The sequence below is a fragment of the Mus caroli genome, chromosome 5 (assembly GCF_900094665.2).
Source record: "Mus caroli chromosome 5, CAROLI_EIJ_v1.1, whole genome shotgun sequence".
Taxonomy (NCBI): domain Eukaryota; kingdom Metazoa; phylum Chordata; class Mammalia; order Rodentia; family Muridae; genus Mus; species Mus caroli.
This window is the reverse complement of record NC_034574.1, coordinates 85,565,252-85,583,765: the sequence shown is the minus strand read 5'-3', so window position 1 is coordinate 85,583,765 and position 18,514 is coordinate 85,565,252. Positions and strand designations below refer to the sequence as shown.

Genomic DNA, 18,514 nt, shown 5'->3' with positions numbered 1-18,514 from the left:
AAATCCGCCTGCCTCTGCCTCCCAAGTGCTGGGATTAAAGGCGTTCGCCACCACTGCCTGGCTTTATTTTCTATTCTTATTGTAAATCTACAAAGTATGAGGCACAGGGGGCTCACAGCTGTAATCCCTGTAATCCGAGTTCTCAGAAGGCAGAGGCAGGAGAGTCACTGCCAAGTTTGAGGATAGTCTGGTCTATATAGTGAGTTCTAGGCCAGCCAGAACCACCTAGGAGGACCCCGTTTAAAAACAAAGACAAGAAAGAAAAAACAAAACAAAACAAAATTAAACAAAAAATGAAATAAAAACAAAGACAAAACCAATCGCAAACTAGAGAGAATTTAAGAGGAGTTAAGACAACATATTCAGGCTTCTGCCCCTGGCTTGTTTGTCATCTTACCGGAGGCTGCATGGCAATTCCTTCACAGTCTAAAGGATGTCACTCAGAAGTTTATAACTGAGTGCCTAAAGCAAGTACAGTTAGCAAACTTCACAGATGGGCAGCTGGACAAAACAAAATAAAACAAAACAAAAACAATAAAACCCCAGAGTCCCCAGATCAAAGGGCCTATGGGGGAAGTGGTTGTGGCCCAGCTGCCTGGGGCCTTCTAACCTGTTTGCTTCTACAGACCCTTAGACAATATTTTGTTAACTACATATCTAATGAAAGATTTTCTAGATAGCTGTAACGGTCTATGCCTGATATCTTAGCACTTGGGAGGTGGAGGCAGGAGCATTGTCCCCATTTGGGGGCCAGAGTGGGCTACGGAGTCAAATCCTATCTCAAATAAAATAAAACAAAAAGCTCCATCAAATTTAGAAAAAAAATGCATTAGGGTATTATTTTATCTTGATGACTGATGCATCTTGCATTTCACACCTTCAATGAGTCTTTGTAGGCCTGTCTACTAAGCCACGCCCGCTCCCTTCTTTAGACCCAAAGTCTCACCCTGCAGCCTGGAACTCACCACCAACTCAGTCTCCTACTTCCCTCAGCCTCCCAAGTGCCAGGATCACAGGCCTGAGCCGTCACACTCGCCCAGCCCAAGCACTCTGAGAGATTACAAATCACTATGTCTCTTAATTGACACAGTAATTTATAGGTTGCAGATGTTTAATGATTAGTTCCTATCCATCACCCCAGATGCTTATCATTTCTTTGTGTCAGGAGCATTGAAAGCACCTTCTCAACCAGCTACTTAGAAAGAATTGTCAGTGTCAACAATTGTTACCTACTATACTCTCCATCCAGCTCTTTCTAAGAGGTTTCTCATTTGGGGGAACTGATTTGAACTAAGCTGAAATATGTATAGAAACAGGAGTGAAGCCGGGCGTGGTGGCGCACGCCTTTAATTCCAGCACTCGGGAGGCAGAGGCAGGCGGATTTCTGAGTTCGAGGCCAGCCTGGTCTACAAAGTGAGTTCCAGGACAGCCAGGGCAACCCTGTCTCGAAAAACCAAAAAAAAAAAAAAAAAGAAAAAAGAAACAGGAGTGAACTCCAAACTTAACTGCGTTGGCCCCAATTCATTTCCTCATCTCTGCACCCCTCTCCCTCTCCCCCTTTCCCACCCCAACCCCCCAATTGAGGCTCAGAGTTTTAAAAGAAACTTTTGGAGTCAGTCTTGCTATTATTTAGACCAGCCTGCCCTCAGTCTTGTCAGTGATCCTCCTGCCTCAGCCACTGGAGTGCTGGGGTTACAGACATGTGCCATTATTATACCTAGCTGTGGCCTCAATTTTTAAGATAAATTTACAAATGAATTACAGTTGGAATCAGAGGCACCAGTATACAAATTGAAACCAAATCAAACCTGGGAACTGAATTGAAAACATTTCAGGATCAAGCTGTAATTGAGGAAACAGCTCATTTGTCTATTTGTCTGTTTGACTATTATGTCTTCCTGATTCTGGAAGGAAAAAAAAAAGTGGAAACTATAGATTTTGATGTTTTCCTAGGTCTCGTCCCCTTTCATCATCTTGGCTCTAAGTTGTAGTTTTTTGTGGCTTAGCATCAGCAGCCTATGTAAATAAGTACTTTATTAGAAATGCTATATTGAAAAAAATGTAACTTTAGTACTGAGTGGAGGGAATGACTTTGTTTGTTAAACTGTTATCTATTTTCAAATAATTTTGTTTGTTTGTTCAGGGAGCTCCGGAACAAGGCAAATATTCAGTTTGGAGAAAATGGAACAACTATATCTGCTGTCACCAATAAGGCATATGTTTTTGAACGAAACCAATCTGTAGGAGATCCTAACGTTGACTTGATTAGAACAATAAATATTCCTCTGTTGGTAAGTGTCATTATCAAGGGTTTGTGGAAGGAAACCGCAAGCCTGATACACTTAATAGCTATTATTTTATGATAGTAAAATAAGAGCTAAATAATTTAAGAACTATTTTATAATAAAATATAGATATTATGGGGAGGGAGGGAATTCATCTTGCTTAGAATGAGTCTCTGAAATTTAATCCTAGCACCATCAGAAAACAAACACAAAATATAGATATGCACAGAGACTTTGATTTGTGTGTGTGTGTGCGCGCGCGCATGCTCACACACATGTATGTCCCTCTTGGCCTCCGTCTTGGCATTGATTCTTCTTCATCTGCTTAATGCTTGAATTATAGACATACTCCAGCAGCCGTAAGTGACCCACCTTTCACATGTATGTACTTTTACTAAATATATAGATAGAGACTTTTTTCTGAGGTCTGTAAAATAAGGTCATTTCAAAAGTCATTCAAAAACTAGGTCACTGTGATTTATTTCCTTTGTGTTCAGGATTAGCATTTATGCAAATAAGGAAGGACTTTTTTTGGTACTTAGGAATTTCAAACATATGTGTCCTTTCGTTTTGTCTTAGAAACCTACTAGAATTTGCATGTCACTTCTTCGGTTTTTATTTTAAGTTAAAAAAATGTAAGACACATGATTGACACTTCCCTCCTCTTTCAGACCTTTGATTAGAGTCTACTGTGTTTCTCTTGGTCTCAAATTATGATGACAGCTCCACCTTATAACACCCGAGTTATATCTATGCCGAAATGAGACCAGCGGACATTCTTTCTTGAAACTGTATCTCTTGTAGCCCAGGCTAGCCTATCATTTTTGTTTGTTGTTTAATGTGGTGCTAGGGATCAAATTCAGAGTTTCCTGCACAGTAGCATGGGGCATGGGGCTGCTTTACCCACTGAGCCGAATCCCTAGCCCTCTAGGGAACTTTATCATCTACACAAACCACCTCTGAGGCTTCCACTCTAAAGTGACAGCCGCTTAACACTGATGGAGGACCCAGGACCTTAAAGAGTACACATCTGAATCTGAACTTTGCCTTGCCTTGCTGCTAAAGGTCCAGCCGCCACTTTGCTCCAGGGGAAATGGAGCCACCTTGTGGCCAAAGGTCCCTGTGTGTCTGTAAGATCTCTGTGATGCTGGCATCATTCAGAGCCTCCTAAAGGGAAGGTGAAATCCACATCTACAATAAGATGTAATACGAGCCTGCTCTGGTGGTTGGTTCAGGCCTGTGATCCCAGCTACTTTCTGTGGCAAAAACGGGAAGATCAAAAAGCCCAGATTGGGCTCCAGAGTGAGTTCAAGGTTAGCCTGGGCAACTTAGTGAGGCCCTGTCTCAAAATTTACAAAAAGGGGCCTGGAGCTTAGGATAGAGATCAGTAGTAGAGTATTTGTCTATTATGTGCAAGACCACAAAGTCTAAACAGACAGACAGACAGACAGACAGACAGACACACACACACACACACACACACTCTGTGTGTACAGAGTAATAGGAGAAAGCGAAGTAGCTGAACTCTTACTCCATATAAAGACAGGAAGGTCACTGGTTGGATTTTCTGTTTAGTCTCAAACATTTACATCTCAGTTTCTGGCCCTTCTGTTTACATCTCAGTTTCTGGTCCTTCTGTTAAGGGACAGAAAGAGAGCCAATGGGTGTTCTTGGGGATACTGGTTAACCTGCCTCTGCTCTGCAGACTGTCGTGGATCTGGCCCAGCTGCCCCTGCTCAGGGAGCTTATCGAAGCCATGCTGAAAGCCTATCAGCAGAAGCTGTTCGTGATTCACACCGTGCACGAACTGCTCTGGGGCTACAAAGATGAAATCTTGTCCCTCGTCCATATTTTCAAACCTGACGTCTCCCCGAATTTTGGCCTGTTCTATGAGGTAAGTTTTCTTCCTAGAACATGTCTCCAGCACACAGCGGTGAAGAAGAGGGCACACAAGCCAGAGTGCATCTTAAGTCTGCCTCTCTTCCAGGCAAAGGCCAAAATTGCCTGGAGTTCTAAATATTTTTAGAAAGCCTATGGAAAAATAAGACCGTGGCTTTGGAGGGGGAGGGAAAGAAACTGTCGTAAATTGAATAGTGGGTGACAGATAAAACTAACCTCGGGAGTGAAGCGCTGAGGTGAGGTGAGGCAGGATGTGAGCATACTGTACCTGACCAAGGTCTCGCTCTCAGGGTATGACATTATAGCAGTTCACTTCCTCTCTGGGAGAGGGCAAGCCTTAAGGGTTTACAAAACTTAGAGGTTGTTCAGACCCAATTATAAACAAGTTTCAAATATTACTTCTGTGAGAGAATGGGTCCTGAAACTTGAGTCTCTCGCCAACATTGTTTGATTCTGGGAGAGCATCCTGAGTGCACGGTCCCTAGAATGCCCTGGCTCACGGGGCTCGGCTCTCGAAGGTTAAAGTGTCACAGCGTTTCAGACGCATTTGGGTATTTTAATGCTTCTATTGATCGTTTTTTTGAATCGCGATGCTCACTTCTTTCCAGAGAAATGGAACGAATGACGGGGAGTATGTGTTTCTGACTGGAGAGGACAATTACCTTAACTTTTCAAAAATCGTGGAGTGGAATGGAAAAACGTAAGTCCAGGAAGGGTTCCTAGTGTAAGGGTTTTCAAGTTTATAGTTAAACAAAATATGCCTTTTTTTTTTTCTTCCTAATTTGACACTGGGGCTGTTGCTTACTGGCAGAGCACCTGCCTACCATACAGACAGCTCTAGATTTGATCCCAGCAATGGAAAATAAGTTGACATTTGTCTTTTGAATAAAAAAGTCAGTATTCTTAAAATTATTACTTTATCAATTAAAGTGAGGGTAAAAAACTCTTGAGAATAAGTAATAAAGATTTGTATGCCTACTATGGCCACGAGTGAATTAGAGCCACGGAGTAGCCTCGCTGGATTTCCTTGGTCGAATGATGTGCAGCAGCCAAAGTTCAAACACTGTCAAACCAGTATTTGATTGGAGGGAGGGAGGGAGGGAGAGAGGGCCCACCTGGCTTTTCACTTCATGGGTGTGGCTTGTTCATGTTATTCTTTATAAAGATGAAATTCATTTGTGTTCAGTATTATAATATTTCAAATTGAAGGCTTTTATCACCTAATTTTTGTTTTATACACAAACACTTCTAGCCTTTTAATAATAATAAGATGGCTTAGTCTTTTATATTCATAGTGAATTATGGGTAAATGTGTGATATATTATTTAACATGTTTGAACTTATTTTTAGATGCTTTTCTAGGCTTAGGTTTTTATGGTTCATGCTTTTCATTTTTCCTTCCAAATGAGACAGTAATTTTACCTGTTTCTTCACACTCACATCCTTGCACCTTGATTTACTTTTGAGACAACGTCTCACTATGTAGCCCAGGCTAGCCTGCAACTCACTGTGTAGATCACAGAGATCCACCCCCTCTGACTCCCGAGTGCTGGGATTACACAAATGTGCTATCATGGCTTTTCTATTTGATTCTCCCTTCCCTTCCCTTCCCTTCCCTTCCCTTCCCTTCCCTTCCCTTCCCTTCCCTTCCCTTCCCTTCCCTTCCCTCCCCTCCCTCTTTTTTTTTTCTTCTCTTTCCTTCCTTCCTTCCCTCCCTCTCTCTCTCTCTTTCTTTCTTTCTCTGTTTCCTTTGGTAGCTCTGGTCTTTAAACTCAGTCCTTGTGTGTGCTAATGCCTCAACCTCTGAGGCATATCCACAGCCCCTTTGGTTTGTTTTGGGTTGAGTCAAGCTCTCGCTTTGGATCCCAGTCTGGCCTGGAGCTCTGGCTCCCTCTGCCTGGCCCCACAGACGCTGGAATTGCAGCTTTGAGCCAGCACAGTGGCCGTCCTTTGCCCTTTAGCCTTTGCCTTTCCTTTGATCTGCTTCGTTCAGATTTAGATTCACATCATAATTCTGTTTGGCCCTGGGGCGCACTTCTAACCTAAGGCTTCCAGTCTGAGATCTGGGAAAACTGTCAGCAACTATCTATTCACTTTACTGGCATTTACCTGAGTCTGGCTACAGGTGGTTGGGGTTTAGGCCAAGTGATTCCAGGTTCTTGGTATCTTATTCAAAGCAATGAAATAAGCACCTGGAGATTTGCACGATAGCATGGAGACTCTTCAAAGTGAAATGGCAGTGCGGATCAGCAGAGTGAAATGGTGTTCTCGAGACCCAGCAGGCCATATGCATGGGGCCCTCAAAAGCTCCGATTATTGTCTGGGACTTTCTCTTTTAATGTTCAAGAGGAGACGTATGATTGCTAAGGGTCATAGTGTATGTGGTTTGTTTGTTTTTTTAATTTTTTAAAAAAGATTTTATTTAATTTGAGTATATGAGTACACTGTCATGTCTTCAGACACACCAGAAGAGGCCATCAGATCCCATTACAGATGGTTGTGAGCTACCATGTGGTTACTGGGATTTGAACTCAGGACCTCTGGAAGAGCAGCCAGTGCTCTTAACCACTGAGCCATCTCTCCAGCCCCCTTGTTTTTGTTTTTATCTTGATTGACAGATTGATATATGGCGTTTCTTCTCTCATGTCCCATCCAGAATGAATATGATTGTAATGATGTGCAAGGCCAACTCATAGGTATAAGATAGTGCAGCCTGATGCAAGGGAGAGGCCCTAGGTTGCACACAGGTTGCCTGGTGCATTGCATGGGGAAGAGTCGGGTGTGGTCACGCCAAGTCCAGTGTGCTAAGCTCGTGCACAAGCTTGTCTGCCTCAGTCTCATCTCCCTGCCTCCTAGCCCCTGAGTTCCTCTAAACATTTATTGGAGCCTCTTCGTCTAGTCTGTGTCTTAATTAATTTTTCATTTTCTGATCTTGTATTTATGTCAATTCCCTACAACTATCTTCTAATTCATGAGTTTTCTCTTCAGCTATGATGTCTGCAGTTTTATTCCTATTAATTTTTCCCCCCAAAACATTTTTTTTTACATCCAAGTTTTCTATTTTTCTAATTGTCTTAATTTTCATCTTTTTCTTTCTTTTAATACCACCTACCTTCAGTTTTGTTTTTGTTTTTGTAAAATGGTATGGGAAATAAAACTCAACCTCATGCATGCCAACCAAGGATATACACTAAGCTTCATTATCAGGCTCCATTACTTTCTATATAAAAAAAAGGCTTATTTGTTTTCTTTTGACTATCTTATCTTTGCATGTGTGCCTGTGTACTACACATGATTCTGATGGCCCATGAGAACAGAAGGAATTAGATTCTCTGGAATTGGAGGTACAGAGAGTTGTGAGCCAACATGTGGATGCTGGGACCCTAACCCAGATTCTGTGCAAGAGCATCAAGTGTTCCTAACTTCTGAGCCACCTCTCTAGCCTGGCTTCCATCTCTCCCTGACCTGCCCTCCGTCTCCCTGGCTTGGTCTCTGTTTCGCTTGGCCTGGCCTCCATTATTTTTAAGAATGTTACTGTTTCACTTTGCAATACTAAACACACACATTTATGGCATTAGCCTGTTCTATTCTTCTAGTTTCTTCTAAAGTGAATTAACTTCCTTGATGACTTTATTTTCTGTATTTTACTATAGGCTTCAATTAAAAACTGATTTTCACAAGCTAGGTGTGTGTGTGTGTGTGTGTGTGTGTGAGAGAGAGAGAGAGAGAGAGAGAGAGAGAGAGAGAGAGAGAGAGAATGTGGTCTGTCTGCTTGCCTGTCTGTCTCTCTCCCCATCCTTCTCAGTGTGTGTGTGTGTGTGTGTGTGTGTGTGAGAGAGAGAGAGAGAGAGAGAGAGAGAGAGAGAGAGAGAGAGAGAGAATGTGGTCTGTCTGCTTGCCTGTCTGTCTCTTTCCCCATCCTTCTCAATGTCCCAGCCAGCCTCCACCTAGTTCAGAACCTGAGCCCAGAGTGGGCCTCCCACCATGCCATCAGGGGACATCCACACACAGTATGGCTCAGGCTCTGCTGTAAGGCTATTTCTGAGTCACCAGCTTTGGACAACACTAAAATACACACCACGGGTAGAAGCTGCTTTCTTTGGCCTCTTTGGATGAGCAGGGAATCTCTGCTCCTTGGACCCCCACTCAAGCCCGAGTGGTACATTCTCCATCCTTGCTAACTTAGGAACTGAACTGGGGTTCCTCCCCTGGGCTCCGGCATGCAGAAGAGCATCATTTCGGCTCTGCTTAACACTGTGTACTTACCAGCGTGTGGTCCAGGCAGATGCTCATTTGTGTTTTGAATGTGGTATGGACTGTTTGGATGTTTCCCTTTCGCATTTTATCAGCCTTGATTTCCTGTTTTCACTTGGCAGACCCCCCTCAGTGCAGGAACCTAGAGTACCATCTGCGGCTGAGGCTGGGAGAATTTCTATTTATCTTTTTCCCTCTTCTTCCTTTGGCATTGGTACTGTTTTCGTCTGTTCCAAGTGTTATAACAAGTTATCATAAACTGCATGACTTATAAAAGGCAGAAATGTATTCTTCCCATTTCTGCATGCTGAGCAGTCCAAGGCTAACACTCCAGCAGCTCTAAACGCTGGGATCAGTGTGGCTCCTTACAGGGGCCGCTTTCTTGCTTTAACTTCACACACATGGTGGAAGGTCTGTGCCAGTCCCTGGGGTCTCCTCTAAGGTCACTAGTCTTATGTCAGAGCATCCCTTCCTGACCTGATCGCCTGACAGGCAGGATTTCAATATGAACGCCTGGAGGGATCATACCTGGGGATAGTCCACTACATGTACCATTGTTAAAGCATGCTAACTTGTCTAGTTGTCTTAGTCAGGGTTTCTATTCCTGGACAAAACATCACGACCAAGAAGCAAGCTGGGGAGGAAAGGGTTTATTTAGCTTACACCTCCAAACCACTGTTTATCACTAAAGGAAGTCAGGACTGGAACTCAAGCAGGTCAGGAAGCAGGAGCTGATGCAGAGGCCATGGAAGGATGTTACTGGCTTGCTTCCTCTGGCTTGCTCAGCCTGCTCTCTTATAGAACCCAAGACTACCAGCCCAGAGATAGTACCACCCACAAGAGACTCTCCCTCTTTAATCACTAATTAATAAAATGCTTTACAACTAGATCTCATGGAGGCATTTCCTCAACTGAAACTCTTTTCTCTGTGCTAACTCCAGCTTGGGTCAAGTTGACACTCAAAACCAGACAGTACACTAGTCCACTACATGTTAAAGCATGCTGTCTCAACTGTGCTTTCAGAGACAGCAACACAATTTTGACATCTCCTGTTGTCCTGGGCAAGTCTGCTATTTTTGGAAGGGAGAACTATTCAGAGAGCAGTTAATGGTCTTCCATGAATATTAAGGAATGGGATATATCTAACCCACAGCCCCTCTGTCCCCAGCCTAGCTATGAGCAAGGCTGCTATTAATGTCTACTTGGGTTACTGCTTTAAGTAAATCAGTATCTCTGTCTCTGTTGTTGTTGTTGCTGCATTTGTATATGATGTAGGATGTAGAGGCAAGTGTGTCGTACTGTGCACAGAGGTCAGAGGACCACGCTGTGGCCTTGGTTTTTCTCCTGCGCCTTTGCATAGGTTCCAGAGACTGAACTCTGGCTGTGAGTTTTCCCTGGCCGTTGTCTCGCTGGCCCTTAAACCACTATTTCTAAACACCGGTGCAGGGTGGACTCTTCTGGAAGATGGAAACAGGAATTTGTGACTATTACCAAAAGTGATTTTGGGGCTGGAGAGATGGCTCAGCAGTTAGGAACACTGACTGTTCTTCCAGAGGTCCTGAGTTCAATTCCCAGCAACCACATGGTGAATCACAACCATCTGTAAAGGGATCAGATGCCACCTTCTAGTGTGTCTGAATACAGCTATAATGTACTTATATGCATAAAATAAATAAATAATTTTAAAAGAGTTCTTTAAAAAAAAGAAAGTGATTTTGGTTTGGAGCCTACTTTTTCTCTCTCTGTTATAGTTCCTACCTCTTCAGTGCCTACGTATGAGTGACGTACTGCTGTAGCCAGCCCCACTTATACTGACCTGTTAGAGATCCTACAGTCCAGCTGGATCATCTGATTTCTTTCCTGTACTATAGGTCGCTGGACTGGTGGACCACAGACACGTGCAATATGATTAACGGGACAGACGGAGACTCTTTTCACCCGCTGATAAGCAAGGATGAGGTCCTGTACCTCTTCCCGTCAGACTTGTGCAGGTACCAACTTTTAGCATAGCTCTTGGACTGAGAGACAGGGTGAGGAGTGCCCAGAGGCACTCACAACGCATGGGAATTTACACATCCTGGTACAGGTGCTGGAGGCCCACTGAGAGATGACGCCATGTAAGGGCTCACAGCACAGATGCCAGAAGGTAGCTCTGCTGGTTTGGATCTTAACTCTCCTTGCAGCTGTGTTGCCCTGGGCAAGATATTGACCCAGTCTGCCTGGCTTGCCTTTATATATATATATATATATATATATATATATATATACACATATAATATGAATATAAGTATATGAATATATGTATGAGACAGGGACTCAGGTGTCTCGGGCAGGCTTCAGACTTGCCAGAGTCTGGATGCAGTTGAGGATGGCCTTGAACCCCTTCTCCTACCTATACCTCCCTATTGCTACAATTACAGATGTGAGCTGCTTATACAGGGCTGGGATCTGAACCCAGGCCTTCACAGGCGCTGGGCAAGCATGTTTCCCGCTAAGCCACATCCCTACTCTGACTTTCTATCCTTCCCTCTTCCTCTCAGGTCAGTACATATCACTTTCAGCAGCTATGAGAACGTAGAAGGACTGCCTGCTTTTCGGTATAAGGTGCCTGCAGAAATACTAGCCAACACCTCCGAAAACGCTGGCTTCTGTATACCCGAGGGAAACTGCATGGACTCAGGGGTGTTGAACATCAGCATCTGCAAGAATGGTAAGAACTTCTAGGGAGGTTATGGTTCTGTGACGGTACCTAGAATGTAGACAGGTCTGAGGCGGGAATCCAGATTTGTCACCTACCTAATATATAGCACAATTCCAGCCTTTCAGGAATACTGTTTTGTCATCTGCCTGCCTGCAATCTCAGCACCCAGATGGCAGGAAGATAGAAGGGTCAAGGTCAGCTTGGGCTACCCAGCTATCCCCTGTGTCAAATGATGATGATGCTATTTTGTTACAGATATAGCAAACAATTAAAACATTACTAGTTTTGGTAGCCCATGCTTTGGCTAAGATTCTCAATGATTTTGAATCAGATTTAGTCTTACACTCTTATCATGAGTTTCCCAGTGGGTTTTTTAAAATTATTTCTTTATTTAATGTATATGAGTATACACTAATGTGTATCAGGCACACTAGAAGAGGGCATCGGATCCCATTACAGATGGTTGTGAGCCACCATGTGGTAGCTGGGAATTTAACTCAAGACCTCTGGAAAAACAGTCTTAACCACTGAGCCATCTCTCCAGCCCGTTTTTTTGTTTGTTTGTTTGTTTAATTTGAATGTGTTGTTCTTGGTGTATAATGGGTGAGCATGCATGCCATGGCCCATGTATGGCAATGAGAGGGCCCTCAGTGGATTCAGGTCTTTTCTCCCACCTTTATGTGGGGTCCTGAGAGCTATCCCGGGTCTTCAGGCTTGGGTGCTTACCCTCTGAGCATCCTGCTCTCCCTCTCAGTTCCCTGGTTCCTCTGCTCTCTGTTCCTTTCCATGAATGAGAGAGAATCATCAATGCTACAGCTGACAAAAGGTGTCATCTTCATCCTGAAGGTGAGTTTCAACAGTCAGGTGTCACCGCAGAATTGCTCACAGTGGCCCTGCCTGACGGTGCGCAGTGCCCTCTTTCACTTCTGTTTTTTGCTCTTGGTTTCGTTTGCTTTAAGGAAGGGTCTTGTAGAGTATTAGCCCAGGCTGGCATCAAACTCTCATCCCTGGAGTCTTAGCCTCCTGGTCCTGGGATGATGTGCATAGCTTAGTAGCCCCGTCTTGTCACCATGGGAACAGAGCAAAGAGAAAGGGTGTGTTTTTATGAAACTTCTCTAAGGTTTTCTTTGCTAGTACCACTTTTGTTTTGTTTCTTTTGAGACATTGTCTTACTATGTGGGTCTGGCTATCTTGTAACTCACCATGTAGACCAGGCTGACCCTAGCATTTCTAATATTTTTGCTATATCCCTACTTACTCAGAATAGAATTCCTCTTTAAAGCGTGTAGGGTGGTGGTTGTTGTGAGATATTTTCATTATGTACTTTGAGGCTGGCCTCAAACTCATTCACTATGTAGCCCAGGCCCAGGATATCCTTTTTTTTTTTTTTTTAGGATTTATCTATTTTTTTATGTATATGAGTACACTGCAGCTGTCTTCAGACACACACCAGAAGAGGGCATTGGATCCCATTACAGATGCTTGTGAGCCATCATGTGGTTGCTGGGAATTGAACTCAGGACCTCTGGAAGAGCAGTCAGTGTTCTTAACCATTGAGCCTTCTCTCCAGCCCCCGCCCAGGATAGCCTTAAACTCACCGTGATCCTCCTGCCTCAGCTTCCCTCAGTGCTGGGATTACCACCCCTAGCCCTCTTTAAGGTTCCTTTGGAGAGCTACATGGCAGCCCTCTCTCCTGAATGACAGTGCTCAAAAACAACAACAACAACAACAACAACAAAAAAAAAAAAAAAGAAAAACCAAAGTGATGCAGTTTCGTGGTTCTCCTGTCTGGTTGGCATTAAAATCTTCTTTGGGATAATCCTGAGATGGCAGTACATACCCCCTGTCCATTTCACAGCAGCCCACAAACCTTACATCAGTTATTTAAGACACTAGATATATGTATGCGGCATGAGAGTGTAAGCCCATAAGCTTAAGCCTTGAAGAGAGAAGCAGGAGGAAGTCTGAGTTCTAGGCCAACCTGGTCTATGGAGTGAGTATCTTCCAGGCCAGCCTGAGCTGCAGAATAAGACCTCCCATGTCTCAAACAAACAGCAAAACGTCAAACAAAACAACAACAGTAAAAATGTCATTCCATGAGAGAGAACTACCATGTAAGTAGTACTCTGAGACAAGACCTTCTTGCTAAAGTGGAACGTTTCCTCTGAAGCCTGCGAGATATGAGTCCCTGGGAAATACTCGTGGTGTTTGGGAACCTCAGCTTCTTCAAATGCAAAATGAGGACTAGGTTTTTAGTCTTAGAGTGTCCTGGGGTATCATTTAACACAGATACATAGGTAACAAGTCTACTTGTAGGTTCAGTAGCTATCTAAGTATAAATGTGGCCGTGACGTTGGTATAAGGGGTGCAGTAAAATAATGGGGGATACAGCAGGTGACAGTGTAAACATTTAACTAGGAGATTTAGAGCGGTAGTGAGCCTGGCCATGCTTACTTGGGTATGGCCTTTCTCTTTCTGTTGTGAACCAATTTTGCGGTCAGGACCTGTGTGTTCTTCTTAGACTTAAACGAGCACCATTCTCTTCTATGTCAACCACCGCAGGTGCGCCCATTATCATGTCTTTCCCACACTTTTACCAAGCCGACGAGAAGTTCGTTTCTGCCATAAAAGGCATGCATCCCAACAAGGAAGAGCATGAGTCGTTTGTGGACATTAATCCTGTGAGTACTCACTGTGTACGTGCAGGTTCACCTTAGCCCAAAGCATTCGTAAGGGACGTACCTCCCTCTGTGGCCATCCGAGTGGGTGGCAGGGGATCAGTGTGCACATTGTGGTCCGTAGCCTACAATAGGATGTCTGAACTCTGTGGGCCAGATCTGCAGGAACCAGCAAGCCTGCTATAAAGAAGAATGGGAAGAAAGCAAAGACAGAACACGGGATTAGGGATGTGGCTCAGCAGTAGAGTGCTTACCTCGACTGCACGAGGCCCTAGGTTCAATCCAGCATAGCAAAACAAAGTGAACTCAACAGTACAAGTTCAGTCACGAAACCAGCTGAGGCTGTACCCACATAACTGTCTGGCCTGCTGTCGGACAGTGTCAGATTTCACCTTCAGAATTGCAGATCGACTGCGTCTTCTCTGCTTGGAATATGCAGATCTAAGCATAAATATTCGCTTCATTAGCTTTTTGGCAAACCTTCTACAGGTACTTGGGCAAGTTTCTTATATATTATTCATGTAGATGTTATCAGATATGTATATACTTGGCTCTTGAGTTCCCAAAAAAGAATGTTAAGGTGATAGGGGATCCCTATCAATGCAAGAGTCTCTCTTGTTGGGACTGGCATGTAGAAATAAAACTAAAAGCTCAAAGATCTCACTGAGCCTGGCAGCACAGACCTGTGATCCCAGCTACCCAGGAAGGTTGAAGCCAGAGGATCACAAGTTCAAGGCCAGCCTGGGCTACAGCGTACTTCCTGCGCCCTAGGCAAGCACTGTGCCAGCTAGGCTGCAGCCCCAGCCCTCAGGTGTGACTATGTTCCTTCTCTCTTAGCCACCAGGCAGTAGTTACCTTTTGTCAGGGCTTGTTACCATGGGATGGGTGAAGTCCCGTACCTCAGGGCACACATGCCCTTCCTATGTCATGCCTCGTGCATTCTGGTATGGGAGGCCCTGGACTTGGAAATCATTCTCTGGCAGGGCCTTCCCATCAGCCTCTTAGCTCCGGAAAACTGCCCAGATGTCACATCTAACGTAGAATTTATGGCTTCTGGTGGAGTACTTCCAGGGTTTGTTCTACCAAGTGGCAGTATCCTGGGGACTTAATAGAAGTGCCCTGTTTCTGTGTTCCACCGTGATCCGCCAATCAGAATCTGCATGCAGAATTAGCAGCAGATTCCCAGGGAGTCACATCTACAAAGCCCCAGATCCCCGCCCCCCAGCCCCCCAGCACAATGAATATGTATGGTCTGTGGAGACCAGTTTCCCCCTTGTACACTCCACCTGTCAAACATGACAATGGGTTCTTGTGGGTCAGAACCACACAGTTACACTCTGTTGAAAATGTGGCTGGATAGATCCTAATTTTCTCTCTCTCTCTCTCTCTCTTTGCAGTTGACTGGAATTATTTTGAGAGGGGCCAAGAGATTCCAGATCAACACTTATGTTAGGAAACTGGATGGCTTTGTGTGAGTATCGCCTCTTCCTACAGAGGCAATTGCTGGGTTTGCCGTGTGACTTGGAGAGGTAGAGCCTACTTTGAGCAACAAGCGGTTGCTTGACTTGCCTGTCCCCAATGGGATATGGTCTCAGTGTTCATGGTGCCTCAGCCTTGGCCTGTATGAGGTGCTGCCCATGCATCGGGTGCTGCTGTTGGCACTTTAACGTCAGCTTACAGCTTTGCATTGTTCTTTTACTACTTAGGAGAACCGAGACATGAAACTTAAGTGACTTGCTGGGATTCACACAGTCATTGAGGCTGTGTGGATCTGCACTGGCTTTTATCCAGTCACCTAGCAATGCCCTTCACCCCTTGACACTGCCCTTCATCTCTTTTCTTCGTACTTCCCCTGCTTCCGCTCAGGCTCAGCCACCACAAGTTCTCATGTGGATCCTGTGGATCCTGCAGCAGGCTCCAGGATCCAGCCTTCCTCTTCCACATTTCAACCACAAGCAACCCCTTAGTAAGAATTTCCCTCCCCTCCCACCAAAAAAAATGAACCCCCAAAGTATAGCTTCCTGCCCACATTTGTCGGTGGGATTTTTCTTAGATCTGAGAAAATACCTATCAAATATTTAATGAAGGACAGGATATAAAACCATATGTGTCTACCTCTGTGTCCATCTGTCTGATCCGTCTGTCCATCCATCCATTCATCCATTTATCCAACTATCTATCATAAACCTTGATGTATTTCCCCCACTGAACTCTCCAGATTTAATTACAATCCTGGTTTCAGTGCTCACTCATCGTGGGCATAGTGCCTAGATTCTATGAGTAGGTTTCCCATCTTTCTACCCTGTACATAATGATAACTATAACATATGACTGTTCTAAGAGCTGAATAAAGCAAAGCCCCTAAAACACTGAGCACAGAGAGGTCAAACAGGGGTCAAGTGGGCCCTTGATGCAGAGATGATATGGTGGCCTAGAAACTTCCTGAGTGGCACTTGTGTAGTCTGCTCTGAACAGCTCCCCTTTGATGGGTCTGCGAATCTATGTAGCTTAGGCTTTGTTAAAATACCACAGAGATGTGCAGGTCTGCATTGCTGACTGACAGTGTTGCCATCTTGATTTCTGATTTCTATGTCTGCGAAGATAACTAAGAAGTCTGTGGCCAGTTCCCAGTAACTGAGTGAATGAAGTGTACTCTAATCTTGGTTTGAACGTATCTCTGGAGGTGAGAGATGTTTTCATGAGGAGGTCCATGAAATAACACCGTCCTTTGTCTTTGTAGTGAAACAGGAGACATCAGGACTATGGTTTTCCCAGTGATGTATCTCAATGAGGTAAGTCCTGAAAGAGGAGGAAGACACAGGATGTTTTAACTGTCCAAGCTTGGCATACTTCATTATGATGTTTGCTGCTGTAGTGACATTCCATTCAAAGGTGGGTGTGAATGCCAGTGCCCAGAGTCCAGAAGAGGGCACTGAGTTACAGGGGTTTGTGGGTTTCTCTATGTGGCTTCTCTGAACTCAGTGCTCTTCAAGGGCAGTCAGTGATGCTCTTGATTGCTGAGCCATCTCTCCAGCCTCAACGATCATGTTCTAAAATATAAGCTGCCCTCAGAAAGCCATACTTGTGAAAAGGGCCTGTGCCTGGGAGTTGGTTTGGACATTTTCCTTCTCAGGAGCATCAGCTGAATTAAAACTCCCTTCTGAGGGGCAGTTTCTGGGGAAGCAGCTGAACTCTGAAGGAGAAGCACTGCCAAGCTGGCCCATGAAGCCTCTGTCTCTGATGAGGCCCAGCTTAGCACACTGTCTGTGAAAGTGAAAAAGTCACACATCAGGGGCAAATGAGATGTCTCAGCAGATAAAAGTGCTTGCTGCCAATGCCAGAGAACTTGAGTTTGGTCTCCAGAACCCACAGGGTGGATGAGGATCAACCCCCTCCCCCGAAATTTTCTTACTTCCATCACGCATGCACATGGGCACCCACCACCACCACCTCCTCCACCAAACAATAGCAACAAACAAACAGGTAAATAGAGTGTTTTTAAAATGACCTATCAAGGTCAGGAATGGTGACTCATGCTTTTAACCTTAGTACTAGAGAGGCAGCGGCAGCCAGGGCTACCTAATGAGATCCTGTCTTAAGGAGAAATAAAGGAAGGGAAGAGTGAACAGAAAAGAAAAAGAAAGAAGGGAAACACAGGCCTGGAATTGACACTGGAGACTACTGACAGGAGGAAGCCCTGACTCTAACAAGCCTGGGACAGGTACTGGAAAATCTTCCACAGAGCCTGACACTCTCCCACCCCCAATCTAGTCAGTGCAAACCAAGCAGGAGTGTTCTTCACTCCTGTAGATGTGTGTGTGTGCTCTTTTAATGCCTGCCCATTACACCAAGGGAAGAAACCTGTTCTCACACTAAGATGCTATTCTAGAGTGTTTCCTTGGTTAGGAATTCTCTCCGATCCTTGTTACCTCCACAACTCAGTTGAGCAATTTTTGTTGAGCCCAGTGACCATCACGTGGACTCAGGAGAGAATTGATACTGTCTAGATACCACTTTTGTAGTGTTTCAGCCATTCCTTTACTCAGCCAGTATTAAGCACCTACTGTGTACTGAGTGCTCTCCCAGGTGCAGAGGTGGCTGAGCTGTCTTGCTTTCAGGGGACTGACAGTTACTGAACACAAACAGGTAAACTGTTATGCTGGTTTCAAGAACAAGGAACAAGGTTCTAGAGATAACAACAAAAGCTCCTCTATCAGGCCTGAGGTAGCCAGAGATACTTCTAGAATGAAGAAATGCTAAGATGGATTTGGAGCGACCCATCTGACGCCAGGCAGAGGCTCCCACACCACTTATTTTTGTGTTAATGCAACAGAAGCAGCTTAAAGGAGAAAGGTTTATTATGGCTCGAGATTTCAGAAGGACTTCAGTCTGTCGTACCAAGGAGGCCATGTTGATGGGAGTGGTTGGCACAAGGCTGGAGTCACATCTCAGTGGATGAGAGGCAGTGGCTCTAGAGGCAGTGCCACAAGTTGGAGGCCACCTTGGTCTACGTTGTGAGTTCCAAGCTAGCCAGGGGTATAGAATGAGAGCCTATCTCAATATAAAATCCAAACAAACCAACAGACAAGAAAACAAAACCAAGCCGGGCGTGGTGGTGCACGCCTTTAATTCCAGCACTCGGGAGGCAGAGGCAGGCGGATTTCTGAGTTCGAGGCCAGCCTGGTCTACAAAGTGAG

At 44.7% G+C, this 18,514-nt stretch overlaps 1 protein-coding gene across 1 annotated transcript in view; it reads left to right on the top strand.

Annotated features, from left to right (window-relative positions):
* Scarb2 (scavenger receptor class B member 2) overlaps positions 1 to 16,663 on the top strand; it is a 52,998-nt gene extending 36,335 nt beyond the window's left edge. Inside the window, exons 3-10 of the mRNA XM_029477481.1 lie at positions 2,144 to 2,291; positions 3,991 to 4,179; positions 4,793 to 4,884; positions 10,310 to 10,429; positions 10,979 to 11,148; positions 13,702 to 13,820; positions 15,215 to 15,288; positions 16,558 to 16,663. Coding sequence (XP_029333341.1) covers positions 2,144 to 2,291; positions 3,991 to 4,179; positions 4,793 to 4,884; positions 10,310 to 10,429; positions 10,979 to 11,148; positions 13,702 to 13,820; positions 15,215 to 15,288; positions 16,558 to 16,648 — 1,003 coding nt within the window. The 3' untranslated portion in view covers positions 16,649 to 16,663. The remainder of the gene's footprint in view (positions 1 to 2,143; positions 2,292 to 3,990; positions 4,180 to 4,792; positions 4,885 to 10,309; positions 10,430 to 10,978; positions 11,149 to 13,701; positions 13,821 to 15,214; positions 15,289 to 16,557) is intronic.
* Positions 16,664 to 18,514: the final 1,851 nt, after the last annotated feature.